At 44.5% G+C, this 25,943-nt stretch overlaps 1 protein-coding gene across 1 annotated transcript; it reads right to left on the reverse strand.

Moving 5' to 3' along the window:
* Nucleotides 1-331: 331 nt before the first annotated feature.
* LOC110201564 (uncharacterized) lies at nt 332-25,198 on the reverse strand. Its single transcript, XM_078147811.1, has 9 exons — nt 24,683-25,198; nt 20,961-21,076; nt 16,653-16,720; nt 11,736-11,797; nt 8,912-9,006; nt 7,765-7,923; nt 5,817-5,904; nt 5,597-5,662; nt 332-1,389 (listed from the first exon to the last, which is right to left on the reverse strand). Exons 1-9 carry the CDS (start codon nt 25,109-25,111, stop codon nt 1,231-1,233), a joined length of 1,242 nt encoding a protein of 413 aa, XP_078003937.1. The 5' UTR covers nt 25,112-25,198; the 3' UTR covers nt 332-1,230.
* Nucleotides 25,199-25,943: the final 745 nt, after the last annotated feature.

Raw genomic sequence — 25,943 nt, forward strand, 5'->3', positions numbered from 1 at the left:
CCGTACTAATGCTTTCATTTTTCCAACCAGTGGTAGGGAGAAGAAAGAAGGAAAGAAAGAAAAAAGCCAAGAAGTTGCATGAGTATATGATTCTTGGGAAACTCCTCTCGCCAATACAATAAAAATCACAGTGCTTCCTAACTTGATTTGCTTATGCATTTTCACACCTATCAGACTACCAAGGAATTATTTTATAGAGCTAGAAAACTTAATAACAAAATTCACCTGGAAGAAAAAAAGGTTAAGAATACCAAAGGAATCTATGAAAAAAAAATTTAAAAATCAACGAAAAAAGGAAGGCAGCCTAGCAGTACCAGATTTCAAACTTTATTACAAAGCCAGAATCAAAAACAAGTTGGTGCTACCTAAGAAATACCATGGTAGATCAGTAGATCAGATTAGGTAAACAACACTCAATAGTAAATGCATTGCAACCTAATATATGATAAAACCAAAGATCCAAGCTATTGAGGCAAGAACTTAATATTTGACAAAAAACACCAGCACAAACTAGAAAATGGTTTGGTAGAAACTAGGCAAAGACCAACATCTCACACTATGATACCAAGACAAAAATCAAACTGATACTCAATTCTGATGTAGAGGGTGCATCATAAGCCAATTAGAGGAGCATGGAAAAATTTATCTATTCAATCAATGGATAAGGGAAGAGTTTGTGTTGAAGTAAAAGATAGAGAGGATCACTGGAGGTAAAACTTATAATTTTGACTGCATGACATTAAAAAGTTTTTTGCATAAATAAACCATAACTAGAAGGAAAGTAAGAAACTGGGGGAAATTTTTTTCACAGTAAGTTTATCTGATAAAGATGTCATTTCTTAAACATATAGGGAACTGAGCCAAATTTATAAAAATAAGCATATCTATAGAGTGCTAGGTTCTATGGGAAAGGAACACTTAGAGTATGAGTTCTCCTTTCATGGAACTTATAGTCTAGAGGACTGACTATTATTTATTTTGAGGTGTGAACACCAGAGCCTTTCCTTGGTGTAACTGATAGGAAACTCTCCCAGGAACCAGCAGTTTGACCCTTGCAAAGTCGTTAAGAGAACTGAGTGAGATGAGGTTGGCGAAGTGCTTGGCAAACCTTGAAGTGCTACATAAATGATAGCTATTATTATTTTTATTATTATTGTTGTTTCTGCTAAGAAATGGATGGTGGGCCAGATAGATTGTGGAGTCATGGCCCATTATGGAGAAATCCCCAATTCACTTTCCAAACCGGGGATGCCAATCGGTGTAGTTTGGTTTAGCACTGGTTTGGCGACTCTGTGACTGCGAACCCAGGGTCACCATGCGGTGGGCTCCACTCAAATGGGCCTTCTGTTTTGCCTTTACATCCCTGACTTCATCGACAGCTTTCCCGGCCTGTGGAGGAAGCAGATAAACAAGGTCATTCATTTTGGGATGTTAATCCTGAAAGTGCCCTGCACTGCATCCCATCCCATCCACTGGGACAAATCCCAAGTCATCACCCCTGATTAGGCACTTAACACCACACAGGTGTTCCTCTACTCCAAGCCTGCCACACATCAGTCCCAGAATGCCCAAAGAAGGGCACCCCCCCCTTACTTGTGGGTGCCTGCTGAAGCTCCAAATATCTGCATTGTGTCACAACACCCCCACATTCTCCTCCCTCCACACCCTCCCTCCAGGGTCCCTATATTCTCCTTAAGCTTTTGTGATGCTCTTACTCTCATAGATTACAGCAGAGGTATCAAATTCACAGCCTGCAGGTTTCAAGTAGTCTACAACCCAGAACAGCCTTAAGCAGATTAAAATGTAATTAGGAAATATTTAACAAAATAAATTAAAATACAATACAACAAAGATAATGTTAATTTGTGGTTTTCTAAGTGGATATGTGGTCCACAGGTATTTGTTTCTATTAGAGTTTGATACCACTTATTGATACCAATAAGCAGTTCAGGGAGCACAAACAAAAGACACAGATCCAAAGGGCAAATGAAGAATGACATTTTAATTAAGAGGAATGGGAGGATAAGGGAGGTATCCTTTGAGGGGGGGTGGGTTAAGTAATAGGAGAGCAAGGTAGAGGGTAGAAGTAGAGGAGTCACGAAGGATAGAAAATAAGAAATACGCACAAACACAAAATAAAGATCAGGAGTAGAATTTATTAGGGAAAAAAAGCAGGGGTAGTAATCATGATCTCAGACAAAGTTAAAGCGAAAACAGATTTAATCAAAAGAGAAAAACAGGGAAACTACACTATATGTCGGCCATATTAATCAATACTATTTTAGACTATTTAAAATAACCAGATAGTATAGGGTTGCTGTGGTGCAGGAAATGATGAATTGATGGACTTAGAAAAATATGGAAAGACTTGGACTTATGAAGGAAGAGGTTATCCACCCTTGGAGAAACAGATGATGAATAAGGATGGTACAGTCTTACATAGATGCTTATGGATGTGTATGTCTATATATGAGTATGATTATAGATTAAGTGTATGCATGTATATGTAAGTATATGTATGTGTATATATCTTCATGTGTACATATGTAAGTTGGTGTATGTATGTGTATATGTGTATATATACATATATGTGTGCATGTATATGTGTGTGTGTATATATGTATATATGTGTATGTGTGTGTGTGTATATATATATATATATATATATAAAATATATATATATATATCTGTGCTTAATCATAGCCTTCTTGTAGGGGGTGGTGGGGAGGAAATGAGAAAAAAGAACAAAGTAAAAAGTGTACAGTGCAGAACAAAAGAAAACTTACAAGAAAACAAAGAAAAGATGGACAGCTCTGAACACAATGCGTAGGATTTGTTATATAGGCTTTCCTGAAACGGAAATTTATTGTTGTATATTTTGAATCCTCTCTTACATTCTGTGGTGCACATGGCAATGATTTTTTCTTTTCTTATTTTGTATTTAAGTTTTAATATTTAAGTTTATAATATGTTTCTTTTTCTTATAGTCTAAGTTTTAGTATTTAAGTTTAAAATAAAAAAATAATTAAATAAAGTGAGTCAAAGAACAAATCACAGAAAAAAACGAATGATTATGTGAAATAAGGTGCACAACTCACAAATGTGCAATTTTGTCGAAGGTGTGAAGCCTTTGTCAAGCTTCTAAAATCAAAGGACAATACTATCAAACTTTTTTTTTTTTTGCTAGGCAATGGGGTTAAGTGACTTGCCCAGGGTCACACAGCTAGTAAGTGTTATGTGTCTGGGGCCAGATTTGAACTCAGGTCCTCCTGACTTCAGGGCTGGTGCTCTATCCACTGTGCCACCTAGCTGCCCCCAATACCATCAAACTTTTAAAGAACAATAAGTGGAACACTAATGCATTGTTGGTGGAGTTGTGAAATGATCCAACCATTTTGGAGAACAATTTGGAACTATGCCCAAAGGGCTATAAAAATGTGCATACCCTTTGATCCAGCAATAGCACTTCTAGGGCTATATCCCAAAGAGATCAAACAAATGGGAAAAGGACCCACATGTACAAAAATATTCATAGCAGCTCTTTTTGTGGTGGCAAAGAATTGGAAATTGAGAGGATGCCCATCCATTGGGGAATGGCTGAGCAAGTTGTGGTACATGAATGTAATGGAATACTATTGTGCTATAAGAAATGATGAACAGGCTGACTTCAGAAAAACCTGGAAAGACTTATATGGTCTGATGCTGAGTGAAGTGAGCAGAACCAAGAGGACTTTGTACACAGTAACAGCCACATTGTGCGAAGACTAATATTGATAACCTTAACGCTTCTCAGCATTACAAGGATCTAAGACATCTCCAGAGGCCTCATGATGGAAAATGCTGTCCACATCCAAAGAAAGAACCATGGAAGTTGAATTGCTATCATTTTTTTCCCTCTTCTATTGAGTTTTGTTTCATCTTTCTGATGGTTCCCCCTATTGGTTTTAATTTTTACTTACAACTTCACTAATGTGAAAATATGTTTAATAGGAATCTAAATGTATAGTCTATATCAAATTGTGCGCCACCTTGGAGAAGGTGGTGGGGAGGAAGGGGGAGAAAAATTTTAAACTCAAAAGCATATGGAAGTGATTGTTGATAAATCAAAATAAACTAATAAAATTTTTAAAAAGGGAAAAAAAGAACAATAAGGACCAACACTATATAACTATTCTCAAAAATGTCAAAATTTTAAAATATCTTGTCAAATAGGACAATAGAAGTTAATCCAAGAAATCACACATTATGACCAAGTTGGATTTATATCAGGGATGCAAGGATAGTGTAACATTAGGAAAACAATCAACATTCACATTAAAAACAAAAACATCCCAAACTACATGATTATCCTGATAGAAGAAAAGCCTCTGACAAAGTACAACACTCATTTATGCTAAAAACCCTAGGAAGTATAGACAAAGATGGATCTTTTTCTAACATCATTAAAAGTATGTATCAATTAACTTGTTCAATGCCATACTAATGAAACTACCAACAGCCTACTTTACTTTGTAGAAGTAGACAAAAACAACAAAACTTATCTGATGGAACAAATGTTCAAGGGAATTAATTTTAAAAAATGAGAAGGTAGGGAGCCTAGCAGTACTGGATCTCAAACTATACTATAAAGACACAATCATAAAAATAATCTGGTACTGTATAAGAAAGAAATAGAGTGGTTGATCAATGGAATAGATTAAATATGAAATAAGCTGAAGCAAATGAATATACTAATTTAGTGTATGAGAAACCCAAAGATCCCAACCATTGGTGAAGAACCTACTAGTCAACAAAAATTATAAGGAAAACTAGCAAGCAGTTCGGCAGAAATTGGGTATAGATCAACATCTCACACCATATATCAAGATAAGCTCCAAATGGGTACATGATTTAGACATAAAGGATGATATCATAAACATATTGGAGGAGCATGGAAGAAATTGACTATCAGATTTATGGATAGAGAGAGAAGGAGTTCAAGACCAAAGAAGAGACAGAGAAGTTCACAAGAGGTAAAATGGACAGTATTGATTACATAAAATTAAAAAGTTTATGCACACGCAACTTTGAAAGACTTAGGAACTCTGATAAATGCAATGGCCGACCACAGTTTCAGAAGATTCATGATAAAGCATGCTACTCACTTTATTGAGGTGATGGATTCAGAGTATACACTGAGGTGGATATGCATATGTACACACATACATATGTATGCAATATATACATATAAGCATATCTATATAGCACCTTGGCCATGTCTCATATGTGTGTATGTGTCTACAAAATGAGGTAAACAGAGGTTAAGTGACTTGCCCAAAGTAATATAGCTGGTAAATATCCGAGGCTGGATTTGAACTCAGGTCTTCTTAACTCCAGACCCAAAGCTCTATCTATTGCACCACCACTCCCCATTAGATAAGTGATGAAAAGATATGAACAATAAGGTCTCAAAAGAAGAATCAGAAATGATTAACAACCGTATGAAAGAACGCTTAAAATTTCTCACAGTAAGAAAATTGCACATCAGAAAGAGACTGACCCTGTGCTGGCTTCTGTGGGATCCTCCCTTTGCCTCCCCCAGACTCAGTCTGCTCACCTGAACGGGGCGCCTGGCGCGATTTGGTAGAAACAGTCTGCTGACGCTGTCCTGGCGAGTGGGGACCTGGAGAAGGAAAGCCCAGCAGTGTAAGTTCTCTTCTTACAGTCCCTCATCTTCTCCCCATTCAGCCCTGTCATCCCACATTCCTAGGGTGGGGGAAATACTTGGCAGAGCTCTTAGCACCCCAGCTGTCTCCTTCTCCTCCTGCTCGTCTCACCTCTTCCTTATGCGCCTGCAGCATTTCAGTGAGCTTAGTCAGTTTTTCGGAAAGCTCTTCCACCTTTGTCTTCTTTGCCTCCAGCGGCCTTTGAGGAGAAACGAGCGTCAGCTTCCTCAGCACACTCCTCACCACAGACTAACAGATGGGGCTGAGGATGTGGCAGACGTCTCAGGTGAGGGCGACCACAGGGGTGGGGAGGGAAACGTCCTTGGGACGGGACGGGATGGGGAGCAGGATACTGAGTGGGAACAATGGGACACAAAGTGGGCTGGGAGGGCCCACTTCTCTGAGGGGCTCTCCAGAGTAGGCGGAGGATCACCATTTGGTAGCACGGGCGTGTACTAGGGTGCAGGCAGTAAGGTTCCCAGGAAGGGAGGAGGAGCAGATCGTACCGTATGCCCAGCTATTCCCAAATGTTTGTCTCCCAATGAAATCAGGTTAAGATGAAGATCAAGCAGGGGACAGAAAGAGGTCACAAAACCAGAGGTGTTGGAGGACGGGGGAGGGAGAGCAGCAAGAGAGCTTTCTGGTCCTTCCCACCTCTCCAAAAGGGCAACGGGAAGCTTGGGGCAGGATGTGCCACAGACAGGGGCTTTGCCTGTGTGAAGGTGGAGGCTTGCTGGGGCTGACAGATGCTCTGTGGGGATGAAAGCCTCAGGCTGGGGGGGGGGGTGGAGGTGGCTTAGAGCTCTGGAAAGGGGGAACCACCTCCCTTCTCCCAATCCCTAGCCCCTCTGTCAAAGTCACTGCCTACCTGTCCCCACTGCAGGGCCCTTAAAGCACAAGGCCCAGGGAGATGGCTCCCAAATGTTGTGGAAGGAGCCCATCCATTCAATCCACAAGTATCTGTGAAACACTTCCTACACACTAGGCTCTGGAAACACGGCATTGCTAGCTAAAGGAGCTGGGGAAGCTGGGGACCGGGCAGTGACTCCAGCAAGATGGTCCCCAGGATCATTGCTGGAACATAGTGAAAAGAGTGTGTCATTTGGAATCAGAGGAACTGGGGGGCCCAGGCCTGGCTCTGTGACTCTGAGCAGGTCCCTTCTTCTGTTTCAGCCTCAGTTTCCTCATCTATAAAGTGCAAATAATCCGCACATATCCTACTTCCAAACATCAAAGGAGCATGTGCTTTGTAAACCCTAATACATGAAACATGCCAACTGTCAACATGATGGTGGATCATTTCTACAGGGCAAAGATGGTCCAGAGGCAAATCAAACCTTGTCACTTGGCAGAGTGGCCCAGCCTACCTCTGACTCCTTGGCAGGAGCTCACACTAATGGTGATGAGCAGGTACCAGGTGTCTCAATCACCCAAGAGCTGGGCAGGATTTTTATCAAGAGCCCTGAAGGGAAAGCTCTGCTCTGTACTATGCCCCTGGCCCCTGCTCAGCCTACCCTCACCTATGCTATCTTAGCTCGTGGAACTTGCCAGGGATTCAAAACGCACCATGGCATTAATTCTGAATACATCAGTGGCCTAAAGCCTAAACCCGACCCAGTGTACTGCCCACTTGGGTTGACCTTCTTGACAGGGGCAAATATCCTCACAGGGCAGGGCTATTTCTGGAAGGGGAGGAGATGGAGCTTGTGATAGGTGGTCTTAATTTTTAGTTAAATCAGTGCCCCAAAGTCATCTATAAAGGATCAAGCATTCTTTTTTTTTTTTTAAAGCAATTGGGGTTAAGTGACTTGCCCAGGGTCACACAGCTAGTAAGTATCAAGTGTTTGGTCTGAAGCTGGATTTGAACTCAGGTCCTCCTGACTTCAGGGCCAGAACTCTATCCACTGCAGTACCTAGCTGCCCCAGGATCAAGCATTCTTTCTACAATCCCCCAGGAAGAGGCTGTGCCAAGGAGAAGCTGAAGAACACTATCACTTAGCTGCAGCCACTCTAGGGCTCTGGTCATAGTGGATCCTTTCCCAGTCCCTCAAGCACATACTTTCCATGACGGTTTTCCTTTTTCTCACAACTGGGCTTTCTTGCTGGAAGTGAAGTGCTAGGCTTGGGGTCTGAGGTCTCCTGGGATGGATCTGGATTGCAGAATTTCGTTAGCATCATCTTCTTTTTCTTTATCAACTCACGGATTTCCAGGTTCTCACTGCAAACAGAGTCACGATAATGTCCCATGAGGGCAACCCAATTCAGAAGCAATTTCCTAGAGTCAGAGGTGGGGTAACCATGGGCCACACCCTTCCCCATACCAGGCTTAAACCTCACCTGAGTGCCAGGGACAATCCTGGGCCTCATGGAAGAAAAGCCTTCATTCACAGCTCACCAGAGGCCCCTGGGGGCCTGGCCCTCTTCCTGCCCATCTACTCACCCACATCTCAGATCCAGCTCCCCTTGGTTCCCAGAGCATCCTGACCATTTGGGCTCAGTGACAGAGCCTTCCCGCATGCCCCAAGGGCTTCCCTGGCTGGCCCACTCACAGAACAATCAATCCCAGACTGCCCAGTGTTATGTCCTCTTCTACCTTTTTTTTTCTCCTCCCAAAATGTTGCTTAATTTTTCTAATATATTTCTTTTGTTTGCTTTTGTGAGGCAATTGAGGGTTAAGTGACTTGCCCAGGGTCACACAGTTAGTAAGTGTCAAGTGTCTGGTCTGAGGCAGGATTTGAACTCAGGTCCTCCTGACTCCAGGGCTGGTGCTCTATCCACTGCGCCACCTAGCTGCCCCTCTGACAGATTTCTAATCTATTTTTCTAATATGTTTTGTCTCTAACAATGAGATGGTTAACTCTTTGAAACCAGGGGCCATGTCTCAAAATTCTGTCTCCCCCAAAACATACAGCAAAGGGCTAGGCACACAGTTGTTGTTCAATAGATATCTGTTTATTCAAGCAATTTTGATCACCTATGAGCCCTGATGTGACAGAAGGGGAGTTGCCCTCTGAAGTCAGGCCTGGATTCCTGCATTGGGTGGGAAGTTTTATTGTATGACCTCTATAATCCTTTCCAACTGTGAGAATCTACACATGTGAGTCTGAGTGAACAGAATCAAACTAAAGTGTGTAGAATGGATCTCTACCACCCATTTCCCTTTCAGTAAGGGACCCTCCCCATGACAGCACCCCCTGGCTTTTTACCTGGGAAGATTGTCACCGAATTCACTGCTCAGACTTTCTATCAGATCGATTAATGCATTCATGAAAGTGAGCTGCCGTTTTTCCTGGGCACAGCCCTGTGATGAGAAAAGCACACGCAACTTCTGTTGAACAAATATCAGACAAAGAGGCCCAGCTTTCACTGCCATTTCATGCTATGTAGTGTGCTGGAAAGAATTCTAGATGAGGAGTCAGAGGACCTGAGGTCTAGGCCTGGCACTGCCATTAACTTTGTGAAACCCTGGGCATATCAGCTCTTTGGCCCTCAGTTTCCTCTTTTGTCAAATGGGGATATGGATATCTGCCTCACCTGACCCACAGAGTTAATGGAGAAAAGTGGAAGTTGGAAACATAGGAAAGTGTCATATGATGACTGTGTCCACAAGTGGTACAGCTAGGCTTCATGGGAGGATGCAAAAACAAAGCCAGACACAGTATCCTCATTCTCACTAGAAGGCCATTCCAGCATCTAAAACTCAATTCAGCTTTGACCCTAAGACGAAATTTAACTGGGTTCAATGCAAAGTCCTGTAGTTGACGTGATTTCCAAAAAAGCAAGCTCCCAAGTCTCAGACAGAGGAGGAATAGTTAGACATTAGTCTACCTACTAAGCATCTGGTGGCTGTAGTGGTTATATGCTCAGTATATATCAAGAAGGTGATCTGGGAGCACAGTTTAAATGATCTGGGGCTGTAATAATATAGTCATGGCAGCCAGGAACAAGGAGATGGAGAGAGTTCTGCATTGTGCCCTTGGAAGGGCCAAGCTGGAGTATGTAGTCAGTTGGTGGCATCCCACCTCCCTAAGGACCTGCTGAAGAGCATACAGAGGTAAATGGCTGCCATAGGGAAGGGCCTTGAGACCATCTTGTGTGAGGAACAGAGAATGGTGAGCATGGAGAAAAGATGGAACAGGGATGAAGGGGAACATGAGGGTCATTTTCAAGTGTCTGATGGGCTGTCCCAGGGGTAGGGAACCTGCAGCAGAGGCTGCATGTGGCATTTTGGGTCCTTTGGTGCGGCCTTTTGCCTGAGCCCAAGTTTTATAGAACAAATCCTTTTTTTAAGGGAATTTGTTCTATGAGGTTTGAATTCAGTCAGAGGGCCATACTTGAGGACCTAGAGAGGATTTGTCCTGTGAAGTTTGGATTCAGTCAGAGGGCTGCACTTGAGGACCTAGAGGGGATCTGTTCTGTGAAGTTTGGATTCAGTCAAAGGGCCCCACTTGAGGACCTAGAGAGGATTTGTTCTGTGAAGTTTGGATTCAGTCAGAGGGCTGCACTTGAGGACCTAGAGGGGATTTGTTCTGTGAAGTTTGGATTTAGTCAGAGGGCCGCACTTGAGGAACCAGAGGGCTACATGTGGCCTCAAGCCCACAGGTTCCCCAGCCCTGGGCTGTCCCATACGACAAAGCTTATTTTTATTCTTTTAGCCCTCAGAGAACTCAGAGTGATGGGTATAAAGTTGCAAAGAATCATATCTTAGTCTTCTTAAGGAAAAAAAGTCTTACCAACAAGAACTGATCAAACATGAATCACACTGCTGTAGGGGGCTGGAGGTTCCCCCTTCCCAGAGGTCTTCCAACTCTGCATATTTAGTCAGGCTGATTACTATCTGCTGGTTTAGGCCCACTAGAATTCTAAGTTCAGCCTTGGAGGAAAGGTGAACAATTAGCTCTGAATTCTATCAGAGCAATTAACCACCTGGCTTTCAGTGAGTCAAAGTGAGTCAGGGAAACCAAAGCCTGCAATATGTTGCAGCACCCTGGATGTCCAAGTGAGGTGGAATTTAGAGTTAGAGGACCTGAGATTGAATCCTAGCTCTATTCTCTGCCACCTGTGGGAACTTGGAAAAATCATTTCAATTGTCTGCCTCAGTTTCCTCATCTGTAAGATGAAGAGGTTGGCCCAGATCACCTGTAAGGTCCCTCTTTGCAAGCTCTAAATGGATGATTCTGGAGTTCTTTTCACGTGGGTAAAAAACAAATGGGCAATAAGTACAAACTCTGAAAGCAGGCAGACAAGTCACAAACATGGCTGACGTGTATGAACTGCTTCACTCCCCCAGAACAAAACCAAAAGTTTGGTTGTGTCTCCAAGGTGGCTCAATAAGAAATGAGTTCCTGATCACAACATATGCAAAGATGAGCTCGTTAACTCTTTCAATCAACCTGCTCCTCTTCTATCCCTTGGTTCTACCACTGGAGGCATCATTTACCCTGTTTCCATGCTTGGGATGCGGGTGGGACAGTAACATCTTCCTTCTCTGCCTTCTTTCCTACCCAGTTACCGGCTCCTGTGAGCCTACCTCAGGCACATTCCCCCACACCTGTCCCTTCCTCTCTGTCTCCAATGCCACCCCCCCCCCAGAACAAGGCAGCAGTTTCTTTTTTATTTTTACACTTTTTTTTTCTTTTAGCAGTTTCACCATCTACTCACCCACATCCCAGCAAGAGCCTCTCAGGTCATGCCCTAAAGGACAAATCCCAGGTCACCTCCTCCATCAAGCCCTCACTGATCCCCCTTTGGGGGAATAACCTTCTCCCCTCTAACCTCAGAGAATTGGGCTTTGCACCTCCCTAACGAACTTGGTGTGTCCTGGGGGTACAATAATGACCTGAAAGGGGGGAGGTGTGTGAATGCCCCGGGGTGCCTTCCTGCTGCCTGAGGGTGGGGCCTCTGCCTCATCTAACCTCTGTGATCTCCACAGGCTCCAAGCACAGAGCCCTGAGCACAACAGGGACTTAACAAAGGGTGGCTGAATGAAGGAAGGAAGGAATATATGAATGAATGGGTCCCCTCTCTTACCTTAATGAGATCCTGATCATCTGGCCCACACAACAGCAGTTCATGGCCAATTCTGGTCAGCTCTGTCAAGATGATAAGGACTTGGTTATTGCAAACACGAACTAGGAAGGGAAGACAGCTCAGTGCCATCCCCACGATGTCCAATCTTAGCTCGGAAGTGGACCACCAGCCCCTTTCCCACCGCCATTCTCAGGGCCTGCCCCTTCATACAGAATCGCAGCTGTGTTCCATGCAAGGGAAGGGGCTCCCCATTTGTGATGGCAGAGAGGGGGGGATCAGAAGCAGAATTAGAGCTGCCAGCCAAGCTGTTGCTCAGGCAGCTCCAGGGAAAAGCATGAGCAAGAGAAAATTAGGCCTGGGTCCCAAAGAAGAAAACCTAGGGAGGAGTGAGGTGAAACCAGAGAGGATGTGAAGACAGCTTGGAAGGTCAGGGTTCTAATCCTAGCCCCACGCCTAACTAACCCTCAGACTTGCTGTGTGACCTCAAGCTAGTCTCTTTGCCTCTCTGGGCCCAAGGCTCCTCATCTGGAGGAGGAAGCAGCAAGAGTACGTGACCTGCAAGGGTCCCAACCTCTTTGATCAGGGTGATGTCATAAAAAGAACCCAGCTCTCTGAGTCAGAAGAGCTCGGTTTGAATCCCACTTCTGACATGACCTGTAGGACCTCGGACGAGTCACTTCCCCACTTTGGGCCTCAACACTTGAATGAGACACTTGGATCAGCCAGTTTCTGAGGGCTCTCCCAGATCTAAATCTAAGATCCCTTGGGAGACAAACATTCAGTGATGCCAAGTAAAGACAGGTTGGCTGTCTATATGAGTGGGTTGTTTTTTCTTTTTTTTTGGCAATTGGGATTAAGTGACTTGCCCAGGGTCACACAGCTAGTAAGTGTCAAGCATTTGGTCTGAGGCCGGATTTGAACTCGGGTCCTCCTGACTTCAGGGCCGGTGCTCTATCCACTGTACCACCTAGCTGCCCCCCATGGCTACTATCTATATGAGTTCAGAAGACCTAGGGGTTCAAGGTTTGGAAAGAAACGAACCCGTGGAGAAGCCTTAGCCTTCTCTAGAGGGTGGGGGTGGGGCACCAGGGATGGACCTAAATGCCAGGGCCTCTGTGCATCACACAAACGTTAATGTCAAGGTGAATCGACAATGGGGAGAAAGAAGAATGGGGAAGTGGGATTTGAATCCAGCCTGAGAAGGGCACCTGGAAACAATCAATCAGGCTAGCCCCAGTCTTGGGGCATGTAGGACTATGGCCAGGAACACTTCTCTGTGTAACTGGTCATGGAGGTGTGGGGGGAGAGAGGAACAGAAGCGTGCCTACCTAATAAAAAGAAGAAGAATCACTACCACTTAACGTTTCCAAACCCAACAGTGAGAGAGTAGATGTTAATAGGGGACATGCAACCCTGGTGGCAATACAATGGAATGCCTACTCTGGGCAATGGGAGGCAAAGGAGGGAGCAGCTGTTATGGTCCCAGATCTTTAGACTCACGCAAAAGAGCCCCACTTCTCTGGGTTTTCTTCAAAATGGAGAAGAGAACAAGGAAGGGGGAAAGAGTTTCCTTGCTGCTGAGCCAAGAAAGTAGGGATCAGAGACTGATAAGGGCCAAGCTTGATGCCACACTAACCTCTAGGGAGCAGGGGATTTTAGGCACCAAACCACGGCCCCAGTTCCTATCTTGGGCCTTCAATCCCTGCCTCTGTAACATGGGGAGGGGTTGGACCTGATGACTTTTTAGGGCCCTTCTGGTTAATGCTCTGTGCTTTGAGTTACAAACACAAAGACAAACTGGGATGACGTTTGTGAAAAGGAACGACTAATTCATGTTCTCCCCCTCTTAAATCATCATTTAGATGACAGCCAGTTCTGTGTACATACACGAGGCATGTGTACAAAGAGAGCTGGGCATGGGTGACCCCCTCTTTTTGGTCACCTCGGCCAGGGATGTTGCTTTTCTAACCATCAACTTTGTCGTGGTCCTGGTTGTGAAGAGGGTTAACCTGAGGAGACTGGGTCAGCACCCCAATCTGCTTCATTAGCCATGGCGCTGACCAAGGCCAAACTTGGTACAGCACAATTTTCCTTCTTAAACTCCATCTGGTTTCAGATGCAGCCTTAAGTCTCCAATCCATTTTGAAATGAAAAAGTTATTCACTGTCTTAAGGGGCTGAGACTTTGCTAAAATTTTCCTAAAGGTCATAACTGGGTTAAGAACAATTTCTGCCAAAAACTGAATGCAAACAGGAGGGTATAGAGAAATCTCTGTGAGACCTTGACTCCAGTGCTGCTTCTCAGGAACACCACATGTAACATCTGCATGCAGACCCAAGTGTACCTATTCACCACGCACCCACACAGCCTGCACTCAGGGAGAGACAAATAATGACTGACTCTCACCTACCCACACCAAGGAAAAAAGTCTCCCCAAGTCTCTAACTCTGGCCCAGCCAAGAAGGTGAGCTTTGTCTGCCTCTTGGATTCTCTGCTTTGGCCAGTCCTCCTTTCCAAGCCTCTCATGCGAGGCCTAATTCTAAGAAGCTGTATAAACATTCGCAGACTTTTGAGCTGCTCCGATGGAAATATAGTATAGCTACCAAGAGGAGCAATTAAATAAGTCGGCTTGTTAAGCAGGCTTTGGCTAAATTCGGAGTTTTCCGAGGGGAAATGCCAAATGAAGCAATAATTCCTGGTCTTCTTTCCCTAGGTTTATTCCCTTAATTTCTTTTTAAGTAGTCTTTTTGCTATAGCTAGCATTTTGAGCACTATAGCAAATAATAGTGGTGATGATGGATTTCCCTGCTTTACCCCTGATTTTACTGAAAAGGCCTTTAGTGTTCCTTCCATTACTGATAATGCCAATTTTTTTTTTTATTTAGACAGTACTGTTTACCACGTTAAGGAACAGTCTATTTTTTTCCTGAGCTCTTTAAGGGTTTTAAGAAAAAGAGGTGTTGTATTTTGTGAAACACTTTTCCTTCATCTAGTGATATATTTTTTATTTTATTGTTTTTGTTATTTATGTCATGTATTATATTTACAATTTTCCAACCCTACATACCTCATCTAAATCCAATCTGGTTTTAGTATATAATTATTTTTATAAATCGTTGTAGGGGTTGATTTCCAAAAAATCCGGGAAGATTTTCACAAACTGATGCAAAGTGACATGAGCAGAACCAGGAGAATACCGTATATAATAATTGCAATATTGTATGATGATAGACTATGAATGATTTAGTTATTCTCATCAGTACAATAATCCAAGACAATTCCAAAGGATTCATGATGAAAAATGCTATTTACCTCCAGAGAAAGAACTAATAGAGTCTCAATGTAGATTGAAGCATACCATTTTTCACTTTCTTCATTTTTCCCAAGTTTTTTTTTTCTTTTGGTCTGTGTCTTTTTTCTTTTCTTTTTAAATTTTTTTCTTTTTGGCAGTTGGGGTTAAGTGACTTGCCCAGGGTCACACAGCTAGTAAGTGTCAACTGTTTGGTCTGAGGCCGGATTTGAACTGAGATCCTCCTGACTTCAGGGCTGGTGCTCTATCCACTGCACCACCTAGCTGCCCCATCTGTGTCTTTTTTTCACAACATGACTAATATGGAAATGTTTCACATGATTGTACATTTATAATCTATATGAAATTGTTTACCGTTTCAGGGAGGAGGGAGATGAGGGACAGAGAGGAGAAAATTTTGACCTCAAAAAAATTTTTTAAGTGAGTGTTAAAAATTATCTTTATGTGTAATTGGACCCCCCCTTTTTTTTTTTTTGGTTAGGCAATGGGGTTAAGTGACTTGCGCAGGGTCACACAGCTAGTAAGTGTTATATGTCTGAGGCTGGCCTTACTACAAATCAATTATGTACTACTAGAATCGATTGTTCTTTGAATGTGATAGAATTCACTCATCAGTCCGTCTGGTCCTGGTGCAGGAGGGGGGAACCTGAGGCCTTGAGGCCACATGTGGCCCTCTAGGTCCTCAACTGCGGCCCTTTGACTGAGTTCAAGTTTTGCAGAACAAATCCTTTTATTAAGGGGATTTGCTCTGTGAAGTTTGGACTCTAGTACTTTTTAACTTCACAGTTCCTTTATGGCTTGTTCAGTTTCTTTTTCAGGAATAGGGTTAAATTCATTAGTTCTTATCTCGTTAACGTGGATGTTTTATATTTTTGTAAATATTTCTCTATTTTCCTGAAGTTACCAGTTTTATTGGCAGTGCAATGCTTGATCATGACTCCTAAAGACTGCCAGTGAGGCACACTTCTTATCTCTCAGGAATGAGGTGACAGGCTCTAGTTAGGTGTGGAATGTGACATACGTTTTTAGGCATGGCCAATGCGTGGATCTGGTTTGCTTAACTGTACTCATTAACTATGTTATCAGTGGATAGAGCACTGGCCCTGGATTCAGGAGGGCCTGAGTTCAAATCCGGCCTCAGACACATAACACTTACTAGCTGTGTGACCCTGGGCAAGTCACTTAACCCCATTGCCTAGCCAAAAACAACAACAACAAAAAAAACATGTTTGTTGTTATAGGGGAGGGCTTTTCGGGGAGTGAAAGGGGCAATGTTATGTGGAGAATTTGAGAGGGCTAATGATAATGTTCCCCCACCCCAAGAGAAGAAAAGAATGCCAAGGAAACATTTCTAAAATACACTAATGAGAGCAGAAAGAAGTTCAGGAGTCAGAGGCAAGTAGGAAAGCACTGGGAATGGCTGGGTTCATTTTAATATCTACTTGAGTGAAATTCAACAAGGTAATCGAGATGAATGATTTCATGAGCAACCTCATTTTCTATTCTCCTTTGTGTAAGGAAATGTTCATGGGTGTTTGTCAATTCAAAATAATTTTGAAAGGGTTGACAAAAGACCAAATAAAGCCACTGACATAATAAAGTTGTACCTATTATTTTCTCTTCAGTATTAGAATCCTGCCAAGTATCAAACGACTCTCGAAGTGGAACATACAGTCTAAACGGAAAGAAGAAAGTATGAGTGTGACATGCTATTATAACTTGGAAGAAACAATGCTCATTTTGCTCTATGTTGAAGGTAAGCTATCTAGTTTAAGAGGAAGGGCCACAAATGGTAGAATGGGGTGTGGAAAGGGCCACCAAAATTAGAGAGGTTCACATTGCCTGATAAATACCTTTGTATTTACTCCCCTATTTACTCACTCCTGCTATGGTTCTGCCAATGGTCCCAACCATCTGTCACCAAATTAGCCAGTCTGCGTTTTCCCTCTTGTAACCCATGGCATCTTCAGGGTGGGGATCATCTATACTTGCAAACTCAAATCCATGCAATCTGAGCAAGGGGTACATCAGGCAACTGCCCTCAGGACCAACTGCTTGGTACTCCATTTGCAATTAATGGATGCCCCCGAGTGTAACTGACATCGACTTATTGCTGGGTGTCCCCAAAACGAGGCATTAGCATAAACAAAGAGCCAGTTTAATTAAGCCCTTTGCTTCATGGCTTTCCTTACACCCAGAATGTTAAGATTCAACTTCAAGAACGATTGTAAATAGTTGAGTCAGGAGGATAGAGTTGCCACTTAAACCCCTTTTCATGAATACTACTGAATTTCTTTGGTGTTCATAGATCACAAGCCATCAGACAAGAAGGGTCTTTAGAGTTGTTGCCAAACCCTCCTTTTACACAGGATCTGAGACGGAAAGAGATTTGTCAAAGGCTATACTGTTGAATCCTCTGCTTCATCAATAACTGATATGTGGAAAAGCCAAAGTGACTCAATTCCACAAACTGAGGCTGTGTGCCTAAATGACTTATGGATCCTGAGACAAACAAAAGAACAGCCCTGTACACCAAAGTCTGGCAGGTTGAAAGAGGTAATTAATTAAATGTACAATTTTCTCTGCCTCAGTTGTACAACTTGTTACTTAATTGTCCAGCATTCAACCTGAGTAGGGGGGAGGGGGTGGGGAAAGGCAGCCTGTGTTATTTAAAATGTTATGAACACTGCCTTGTTCAATAGCTGGGAACACTGGTGACTTAGTCTTGGCTGCTAAGGAAACATTCCCAATTAGAAGGCGCAAATATAATGGAGAATTACACATAGCCTCACTATCTTTAAAATTGTATAAAAACAAATTAACTACTCCAACACTTTAGAATGGTGTGCAGAAATCCATATGGCCTTATTAGGGAAACTACACAATCCAAATTTGGTGTTTTGGACGGGTACTGCTCAAAGTCTCAAAAGAGAGCAAGGCTCTCAAGGAGTGAAGGGAATCCATATGGCCCTTGCTTATAATCCCAACCAGGAGCTTCTGCTTCCTGTGGCAAGGCCTGCTGCCCTTCCAGAAAGTCCCCCAGCCACCTGCCTAACTGAGGAAGGGTTCCCTTTTGGGACTGCACAATGATGCTCCAAACAGACACTAGGTCACTGGGCACTTTGTGACAGGCAGGCAATAAAAATTTCAGGGAGTTTTGAAGCCGGGGGTTGGGGAGAAAGGTTTTTAAAACCCTGAAAGTCTGGAAAGTTTTATCAACATGTAGTTTATTTTGTATCATTTTATACAGAACAAAATGTATTACCAAATGCCCTTAGATGTTCCTGGATTTTGTAAGACTTGTTTGCCTGTAAAAATGTCCTATTTCCTACATTTGGAGATGGTGAAAGCCTGGTTGAAAACTCTGACAGAGCCACACCATCTCCACTGTGGACGATCCTGCCACTTGGCCACCTCCTTATGCTGGATTTTTTTTTTTTGGGGTGAGGCAATCGGGGTTAAGTGACTTGCCCAGGGTCACACAGCTAGTAAGTGTCAAGTGTCTGAGGCCAGATTTGGCCTCAGGTCCTCCTGACACCAAGGCTGGAGCTCTATCCATTGCACCACCTAGCTGCCCCTTGTGCTGGGTATTTCTTGCCCCATATCCCAGAATGTGAGAGTAGGCAGAGAAATCCATGGCCACCTAGGCAAACCAAACCCAGAGGAATCCTCGCTAGAATATCCTGACAAGTGGTCATCCATCAGGTGTCTTCCCAGAGAGCATCAACCCAATAGAGCAAAGGCTTTCCTTAGTTTCCTTTAATGTGTATTATAGAGACCAGTGCAACCCAGAACAGGAAAAGCTGGTAATTTTTTTTTTAAATCGGGGTTGGAAAGAGGTGTTTTGGGGTTTTGAAATTTTGCCAAGGCTTCAGATTTCTGGTCAGCAGACATTTTTTCCTGCTACCTGTACTATTTTCAGCCTGGGCTAGGCAAATATACTAGTTCCCCTCTAAACAACAACAGAAAACCAAACCTCCACCCTAACCTCTCACTTTCTTCTGGTAAAAAGACTTCAAGGCTCTCTTGACTAATTACTTCCCAATTCCCTAGTCCAGGGCAGGGGTGGGGAACCTGTGGCCTTGAAGCCATATATGGCCTTCTAGGTCCTTGTGTGCGGCCTTTTGACTGACTCCAAGTTGTACAGAACACATCCTTTTATGAAGGGGATTTGTTCTGTGAAGTTTGGATTCAGTCAAAGGGCCGAACTTGAGGACTTAGAGGGTCACATGTGGCCTCGAGGCCTCAGGTTCCCCACCCCTGCCCTAGTCAGTCAGTCAGTAAGTATTTATTAAGCACTTACTACGTGCCAGGCACTGTTCTAAGAACTAGGGATACAAAAAAAGGCAAAAGACAATTCCTGCCCTAAAGAAGCTCACCACCTAATGGGAGGTGAGTAGGTTGAGGGTGTTTGAGGGAGTGCTGAAGTCTCCTAGTATGAAGGCAGGAGTTGGGGGGAAAGTCTGAGAGCCATGTACTTCATTTGGAGAAACAAAAGGTCAAAAATTTTGAGGCAAATAACAATGAAAAGTGTGGAGAAGAAGTCGGTCAAACAGTACTAGATTCCAAACTGTATTACAAAGCAGTAATCATTAAAATGAAAGAAAAAAAAAAGAATAAAACAAGCAGTAGTACAGAGCATGTAGAAGAAAATGAAGATAGTAGCACAGTGTTAAATCAACCTCAAGACCACAGCTACCAGGGTATGAGACTCCTTAAACAAAACTGCTAGGGAACCTAGGAAATGGTCGATCCAAAATTGGGTATTGACCAACATCTCATTCTCTGTAGCAAGATAAACTTCAAACAGCTATATGACAAAGACATAAAAGGTGACGTCATAAACAAATGAAACAAGTGAGGAAGAAACTACCTTTCAAAACGAGGGATGGGGAAGTGGTCATGACCAAACAATGGTCAGGGAGTATTGGAAAGAAGAAAATGGACAATTTAAATTATATAACATTACTTTTTTTTTTTTGCATAAACAAAACCGATATAGCTAAAATTCGAAGAAAAACAATGATTTTCTGTAAATGTAGGTCTAAGCCCATCATTTCCCTCTCTACACTTCAGTGACTTCCTATTGTCAGGAGCAGGGGTGGGGAACCTTCGGCCCCCAAGGCCACATGTCGCCCTCTAGGTCCTCCAGTGCGGCCCTTTGACTGAATCCAAACGTCACAGAACAAATCTCCTTAGTAAAAAGATTTGTTCTGTCCAACTTGGACTCAGTCAAAAGGCCGCACCCAAGGACCTAGAGGGCCTCTCTGAAGGATTAAATCTAAGCAGTCTGTCTTTAAAGCTCTTCACGCTTTGACCCATTCCTACCTTTTCAGTCTCATTACATGTCACTGTTCCTTTGCTAGTTCCTGGCCTTCCTAATGTATCTCCTATTTATCTGGAATATATCTTTCTAGATACTTGCTCTCAATTTCAATAGAACAGAAGCTTTTCAAGGACAGAGACTGTTTTGTCTTTTTGTCTCCGGAACCCTGATACTTAACAGTGTTTGACACATTGTGGGGCCTTAACAAAGGCTTGTCAATATGGTCTGTGCCCATTGTGTGCCTGCCCCTGCCCCCTGCCCCTGATTATTTGTAAGGATGATCTGAGGCAGGGGTGGGGAACCTGCAGCCTTGAGGCCACATGTGGCCCTCTAGGTGCTCAAGTGCGGCCCCTTTGACCAAATTCAAACTTCACAGAACAAATCCCCTTAAATAAAAGGATTTGTTCTGTCAAACTTGGACTCAGTCAAAAAGCCACACCCAAGGACCTAGAAGGCCACAGGTTTCTTACCACTGATCTGGGGCACAACATGGCACCTTCTAGGGCCAGAGCTGCATGAAAACATGATGAACACCTCTGTCTGAGGAGCAGAGCAGCTCGGGACACAGAGAAGAAAGTAGGGGCATTACCGTGTAAATAGCCATGCCAGAATATCCAAACGGTAAACTGAGGGAGTACACAGGAACTGTCTGGCTGTCTTCAGTTTACTTTTATAAAAACCCTTGAGGAAGGGGCATTCCATGTCCTGAATGAGGAAAAAGAAAAATCAGCTGTATTAAGGATTACAAGAGGTCTTAAGAAATAATAGTCTAACCCCCTCCCCCGCCCCCCAAATCTAAGGCCAAAGCCCTTTTACAGTAACCTTAATATATCATCAAGCAGTCATTCAGGTTCAACCAGCCCTGGTAGCTCTCATCTTCTAGCTAGTTCTCAGCTAAGCACCTTGGAAAATTCAGCTTCTAAGGGGCAGCTAGGTGGCACAGTGAATAAAGCACCTGCCCTACAGTCAGGAGGAGCTGAGTTCAAATCCAACCTCAGACCAAACGCTTGACACTTACTAGCTGTGTGACCCTGGACAAGTCACTTAACCTCAATTGCCTTAAAAAAAAAAAAAGAAAAGAAAAAAAAAAAAGAAAATTCAGCTTCTAAATCCTTTGCAGCCTGGCTTCTGACCTCATCATTCAAGTGCACCTGTTCTCTCCAAGGCTACCAATACCTTCTCAATCACCAAATCTAATGGCCTTGTCTCAGTCCTCATCCTCCTTGAGCTCTCTGCAACTGCTGCCACTGCCAATACCTTTTCTCTCTTAGATGCTTTTTTTTAACTTTTTTTTTTTTGTTAGGCAGTGGGGTTAAGTGACTTGCCCAGAGTCACACAACTAGTAAGTATGATGTGTCTGAGGCCGGATTTGAACTCAGGTCCTCCTGAATCCAGGGCTAGTGCTCTATCCACTGTGCCACCTAACTGCCCCATGGCCACTAACTGTGGCTATATATCTCAAAGTCTGGCCTTGGCCTTCTGTACCATCTTACTTGGTGAGCTCATACCTCAGTTTCCCTCAATTATCATTGAAAAGAAGATGATTCCCAGATCTATATATTCAGGCCTAGTCCTGATTTCTAGCTGCCAATCACCTTTTGGATATCTCAAACTGGATGTCCTGATGGCATTTTAAACTCAACATGCTCAAAACAGAATTCATGATCTCTCCCCTCACATCTTCCCACCTTTTAAATTTTTTTTTTTAATTTTTAGGCAATTGGGGTTAAGTGACTTGCCCAGCGTCACACAGCTAGTAAGTGTCTAGTGTTTGGAGTAAGTATCTAGTGTTTGGTCTGCGGCCACATTTGAACTCAGGTCCTCCTGACTTCAGGGCTGGTGCTTTATCCACTGCACCACCTAGCTGCCCCCCATCTCTTCTATGAAGGATACTGACATCCTCTCAGTCACTGAGGCTCACAATCTCATTGTCATCTTGAACTTATCACTTGCATTCATTCCAAATAGCCAATCTATTGTACTGCCTATATACATCCCCACCTTCCTACTCACACAGCCTTTCATGCCTGCATAATTGAAACAATCTTTCTGTTTGGTTTCTGTACCTCAAACACCTCCCCCACTAAAATCCCTCCCTTCACTCAGCTACTGAAATGATTTTCCTAATGTGCAGGTCTGACCATGGCTCCTGCCCCCCCCAACCCAAACACACACTCAGTAAATTCCGGTAGCTCCCAAATACCACAAAGATCATATATAAAAAATCTTGTTGGGCGGCTAGATGGATCAGTCGATAGAGCGCTGGTGTGGTAGTCAGGAAGACCTGAGTTCAAACCCAGCCTCAGACACTTACTAGCTGTGTGACCTCGGGCAAGTCACTTTACCTCAATTTACCATATTCAATGGAGAAGGAAATGGCAAACCACTCCAGTATCTTTACCAAGAAAACCATATGGACAGTATGGTCCACAGGATCACAAAGAACAACTGAACCACAACCTGAATCACCCTTCCTACCTTTCCAGGCTTCTTATACTTTATACCCCTCCACAAACATACACTAGGCTTTAGCAACAATGGCTTTTTTTTTTTAAATTTAAATTTTTTTATTTTTAGGCAATTGAGGTTAAGTGACTTGCCTGGGGTCCCACAGCTAGTGTCAAGTTTTTGGTCTGAGGCTGGATTTGAACTTGGGTCCTCCTGACTTCAGGGCTGGTGCTCTATCCATTGAGCCACCTAGCTACCCCCCCCCAACAACAACGATGGCTTTCTTACTGTTCCTCTTACACAATACTCCATCTCTCATCTCAGTGCCTTCACAGTGGTTGCCCCCATGACCTGAATACTCTTCTTCCTTCACTTCCCTGGCTCCTTGTAAGCCTCAGCTCAACTTTCTACCAGAAACCTTTCCTGTTTCCCACTTTCTGTCTGCTAGTGCTGTTCCCTGTGAAATTATTTTCCATTTCTTCAGTATAGATCTTGTTTCTATCAAGTTATTTACATAGTCTGGAATTAGAAGGTGAGTTCCTAAAGAGGAAGGACGTTTTTGTTTTTATTTGTATCTCTGGCACTTAGCATAATGCCTGGAACCTAGCAAACTCTTAATAAATGATAGCTGGTTGACCACTTGGTCACTTTCAATGATGTATTCTCACTGATCAATAATTCTAGGCATTTAAAAGACTTATGTTTAACTTAAATTAACCTCATTTATTGCACACTTATATTACCTGCAAGGCATAACATCAGATATAGCAGAGGGTAAAAAGATAAAATTAAAAACAATCCCTGACCACAAGACAAATAAAATATGAACATGTGTGACTCTAACAGAAGGCCAAACATGATAGAAAGAAAAAAAGTTTAGGGGAGTAAGAGTTCATTTATGGCTGCCGTGAGCTGACGCTTCCTGGAAAGAGCCTTAGAGGGATGTTTAAGCATTCCCAAAGTGTTATAAAACCAAAAGTAGGAGTTGGTATTACTGGTGGGGGTATGAGTATGAGTACAGTATGAGTAAAGGAAAGGAGGTAGACAAATATTGCTACATTTGTGTGAGGTTAAGTGGTCAAGTGGGGAGGCTTGGGAGAAGCTTGTGGGGAGCCCAATCCTGGGGCCAGGGGTCAAGAGGGGAGGGGCCTTGGAGAAGAATGGAAGAAGGAGAGGGAAAAAGATGGAAGGAGGGAGGGAAGGAGGAAGAAAGGGGAGGAGAAAAGAAAGGAGGAGAAGGGAAGAAAAGGAGAAAGAGACGGGAAAGTTGCGAAGGAGGTAGAAAGGGTTAGGGGAGGAAAGAAGGGGGGAAAGGGGGAAGGGAGAAAAAGTGGAAGCGAAGGAGGAGAGAGGTAGAATGGAAAGGGGGAGGTCGGAAAGAAGAGGAGGGGGAGGGGAGGAGGAGGAGGGGGAAGGGTAGGGAAACACAGCAAGGAGGAGGGGGAGGGAAGGAGACGCGAAGGGAGAAGTGTGGAAGGAAAGAAAACGAGGAAAGAGGGGGGAAGGGAAAGGAGAGGGAAAGAGGAAGAGGGGGGAAGGAAGAAGAGAGGAGAGGAAAGGAAGAGAGACGAGGAGGATGAAGAGAAGGGGAAAAGGAAGTAAAGGAAAGGATAAATGGAGGAGGAGGGGAGAGGGAAGGGGGAAATCGAGGATGAGAGGGGCCACAAGCCCAGCGGGGGCAGTCCTGGAGGGCACGAGATCCTCAAAGACAGTTTGCTCGCTCGACCCTTCTCCCACCCCTCCCTGGGCCTCCACCTCCCCTTTTGTCGTCTATAGCAGTCCCTCTCGTCTCCCCACCCCCACGAGGCTCCCCGCCACTCTAAATCCCCTACCCTGGCCGGATCCTGCCCTCTGTGGCCGCACCTTCAACCGGTCCAGTATCCGAAGAGCCTCCAGAGGGAGGCGGGAGTCGTCTTCCTCGTCCTCCTCCTCCACTTCTTCGTTCTCCTTCCTCTCCACATTTTCCTCAGGCTTCTCTTCCCCCACCTTCCAATCCTGCTTCTCTTCCCCCACCTTCCAATCCTCCTCCTCTTCCCAATCCTCCTCCTCTGCCCAGTTGCCCCCGATCATGTTCCTCCATTCCCCATCTTCGTCTTCGTCCTCTATCTCCCCCTGGTCTTCGTCTTCGTCAGCGTACTCCCTCTCTTCTTCCTCGTCCTCGTCCTCGTCCTCGTTCTCCTGTTCTCCCCAGTCGTCCTCTGCCCCCCAAAACTCTTCCCACTCCCTGTTCCTAGCCACCGCCCCTTGACGATCTCTGTCACTATCCCCAAACCCGGTCCAGCGCTGAGCCATCGTCGCTTCTGCTCCCGGACCACAGAACCAACAGATCGCAGTGTCCGCGCTCTCTCAGGGTGCGCCTTTTCATTGGTAGGATCTGGTGACGTCACGGGAATTCGCACGCCTGCCGCTCTCACCTTATTCTTCCTACACCGGTCTCTGCCCACCCTGCCCCTGCCCCCACCCCTGCCATTCTCGCCTTCTCATTGGCTGGGGCTCAAGAGAAAGGACTCGCCCACTTCTCCCGCTGAGGCAGGAGCGATAGGAGAGGGTTTAACAGGACTCTGGAAGCGGAGGAGAACCCACTGGGGTGAGGGGCGGGGGAGTGCTACTCAGCAGCTCCGTAGGAGGGAAGAGTCCTCAAGGACAACGCCGCCCCGCCCCCCCCCCCCCCCCCCGTACACAGTCGTGCAAATCATTTTAGCGAGAGGGAGACTAGACCCCAGAAGGGGGAAGAGACTCGGCCAAGGGCGCCCAGCTAAGGGCAGGAAGGGAGGTCCAGGATTTTGGGGTCCTCACGTGCAGCCCCCCTACCCCCCATTTGGGAAAAGGAGAGTCCCAGAGAAAGGGCGAGTGTTGCCCAAATAACGCCCTTGGATGCGCGCGCGCGGGGCGCGCGCCTCTGTGTGTGCGTGTGTGTGTGTGTGTGTGTGTGTGTGTGTGTGCGCGCGTGTGTGTGTGCGTGTGTGTGGTGCCAGCTGCCTCAGTCGGCACGTGTAGGGAGAGCGTCCCACCCCGCCCCCGTTCCCGTCCCCTGCCCCATTTCTCTCCTTCCCCGCCCAGAGCCAAGCAGCCCCGGGAAGCTTTCCATCAGCAGGAGGAGCCCTTGGCTGCACCCGTCCTCTTC

The sequence above is a fragment of the Phascolarctos cinereus genome, unplaced genomic scaffold (genome assembly GCF_003287225.1).
Source record: "Phascolarctos cinereus isolate Bilbo 61053 unplaced genomic scaffold, phaCin_HiC Scaffold_8;HRSCAF=390, whole genome shotgun sequence".
Taxonomy (NCBI): Eukaryota; Metazoa; Chordata; class Mammalia; order Diprotodontia; family Phascolarctidae; genus Phascolarctos; species Phascolarctos cinereus.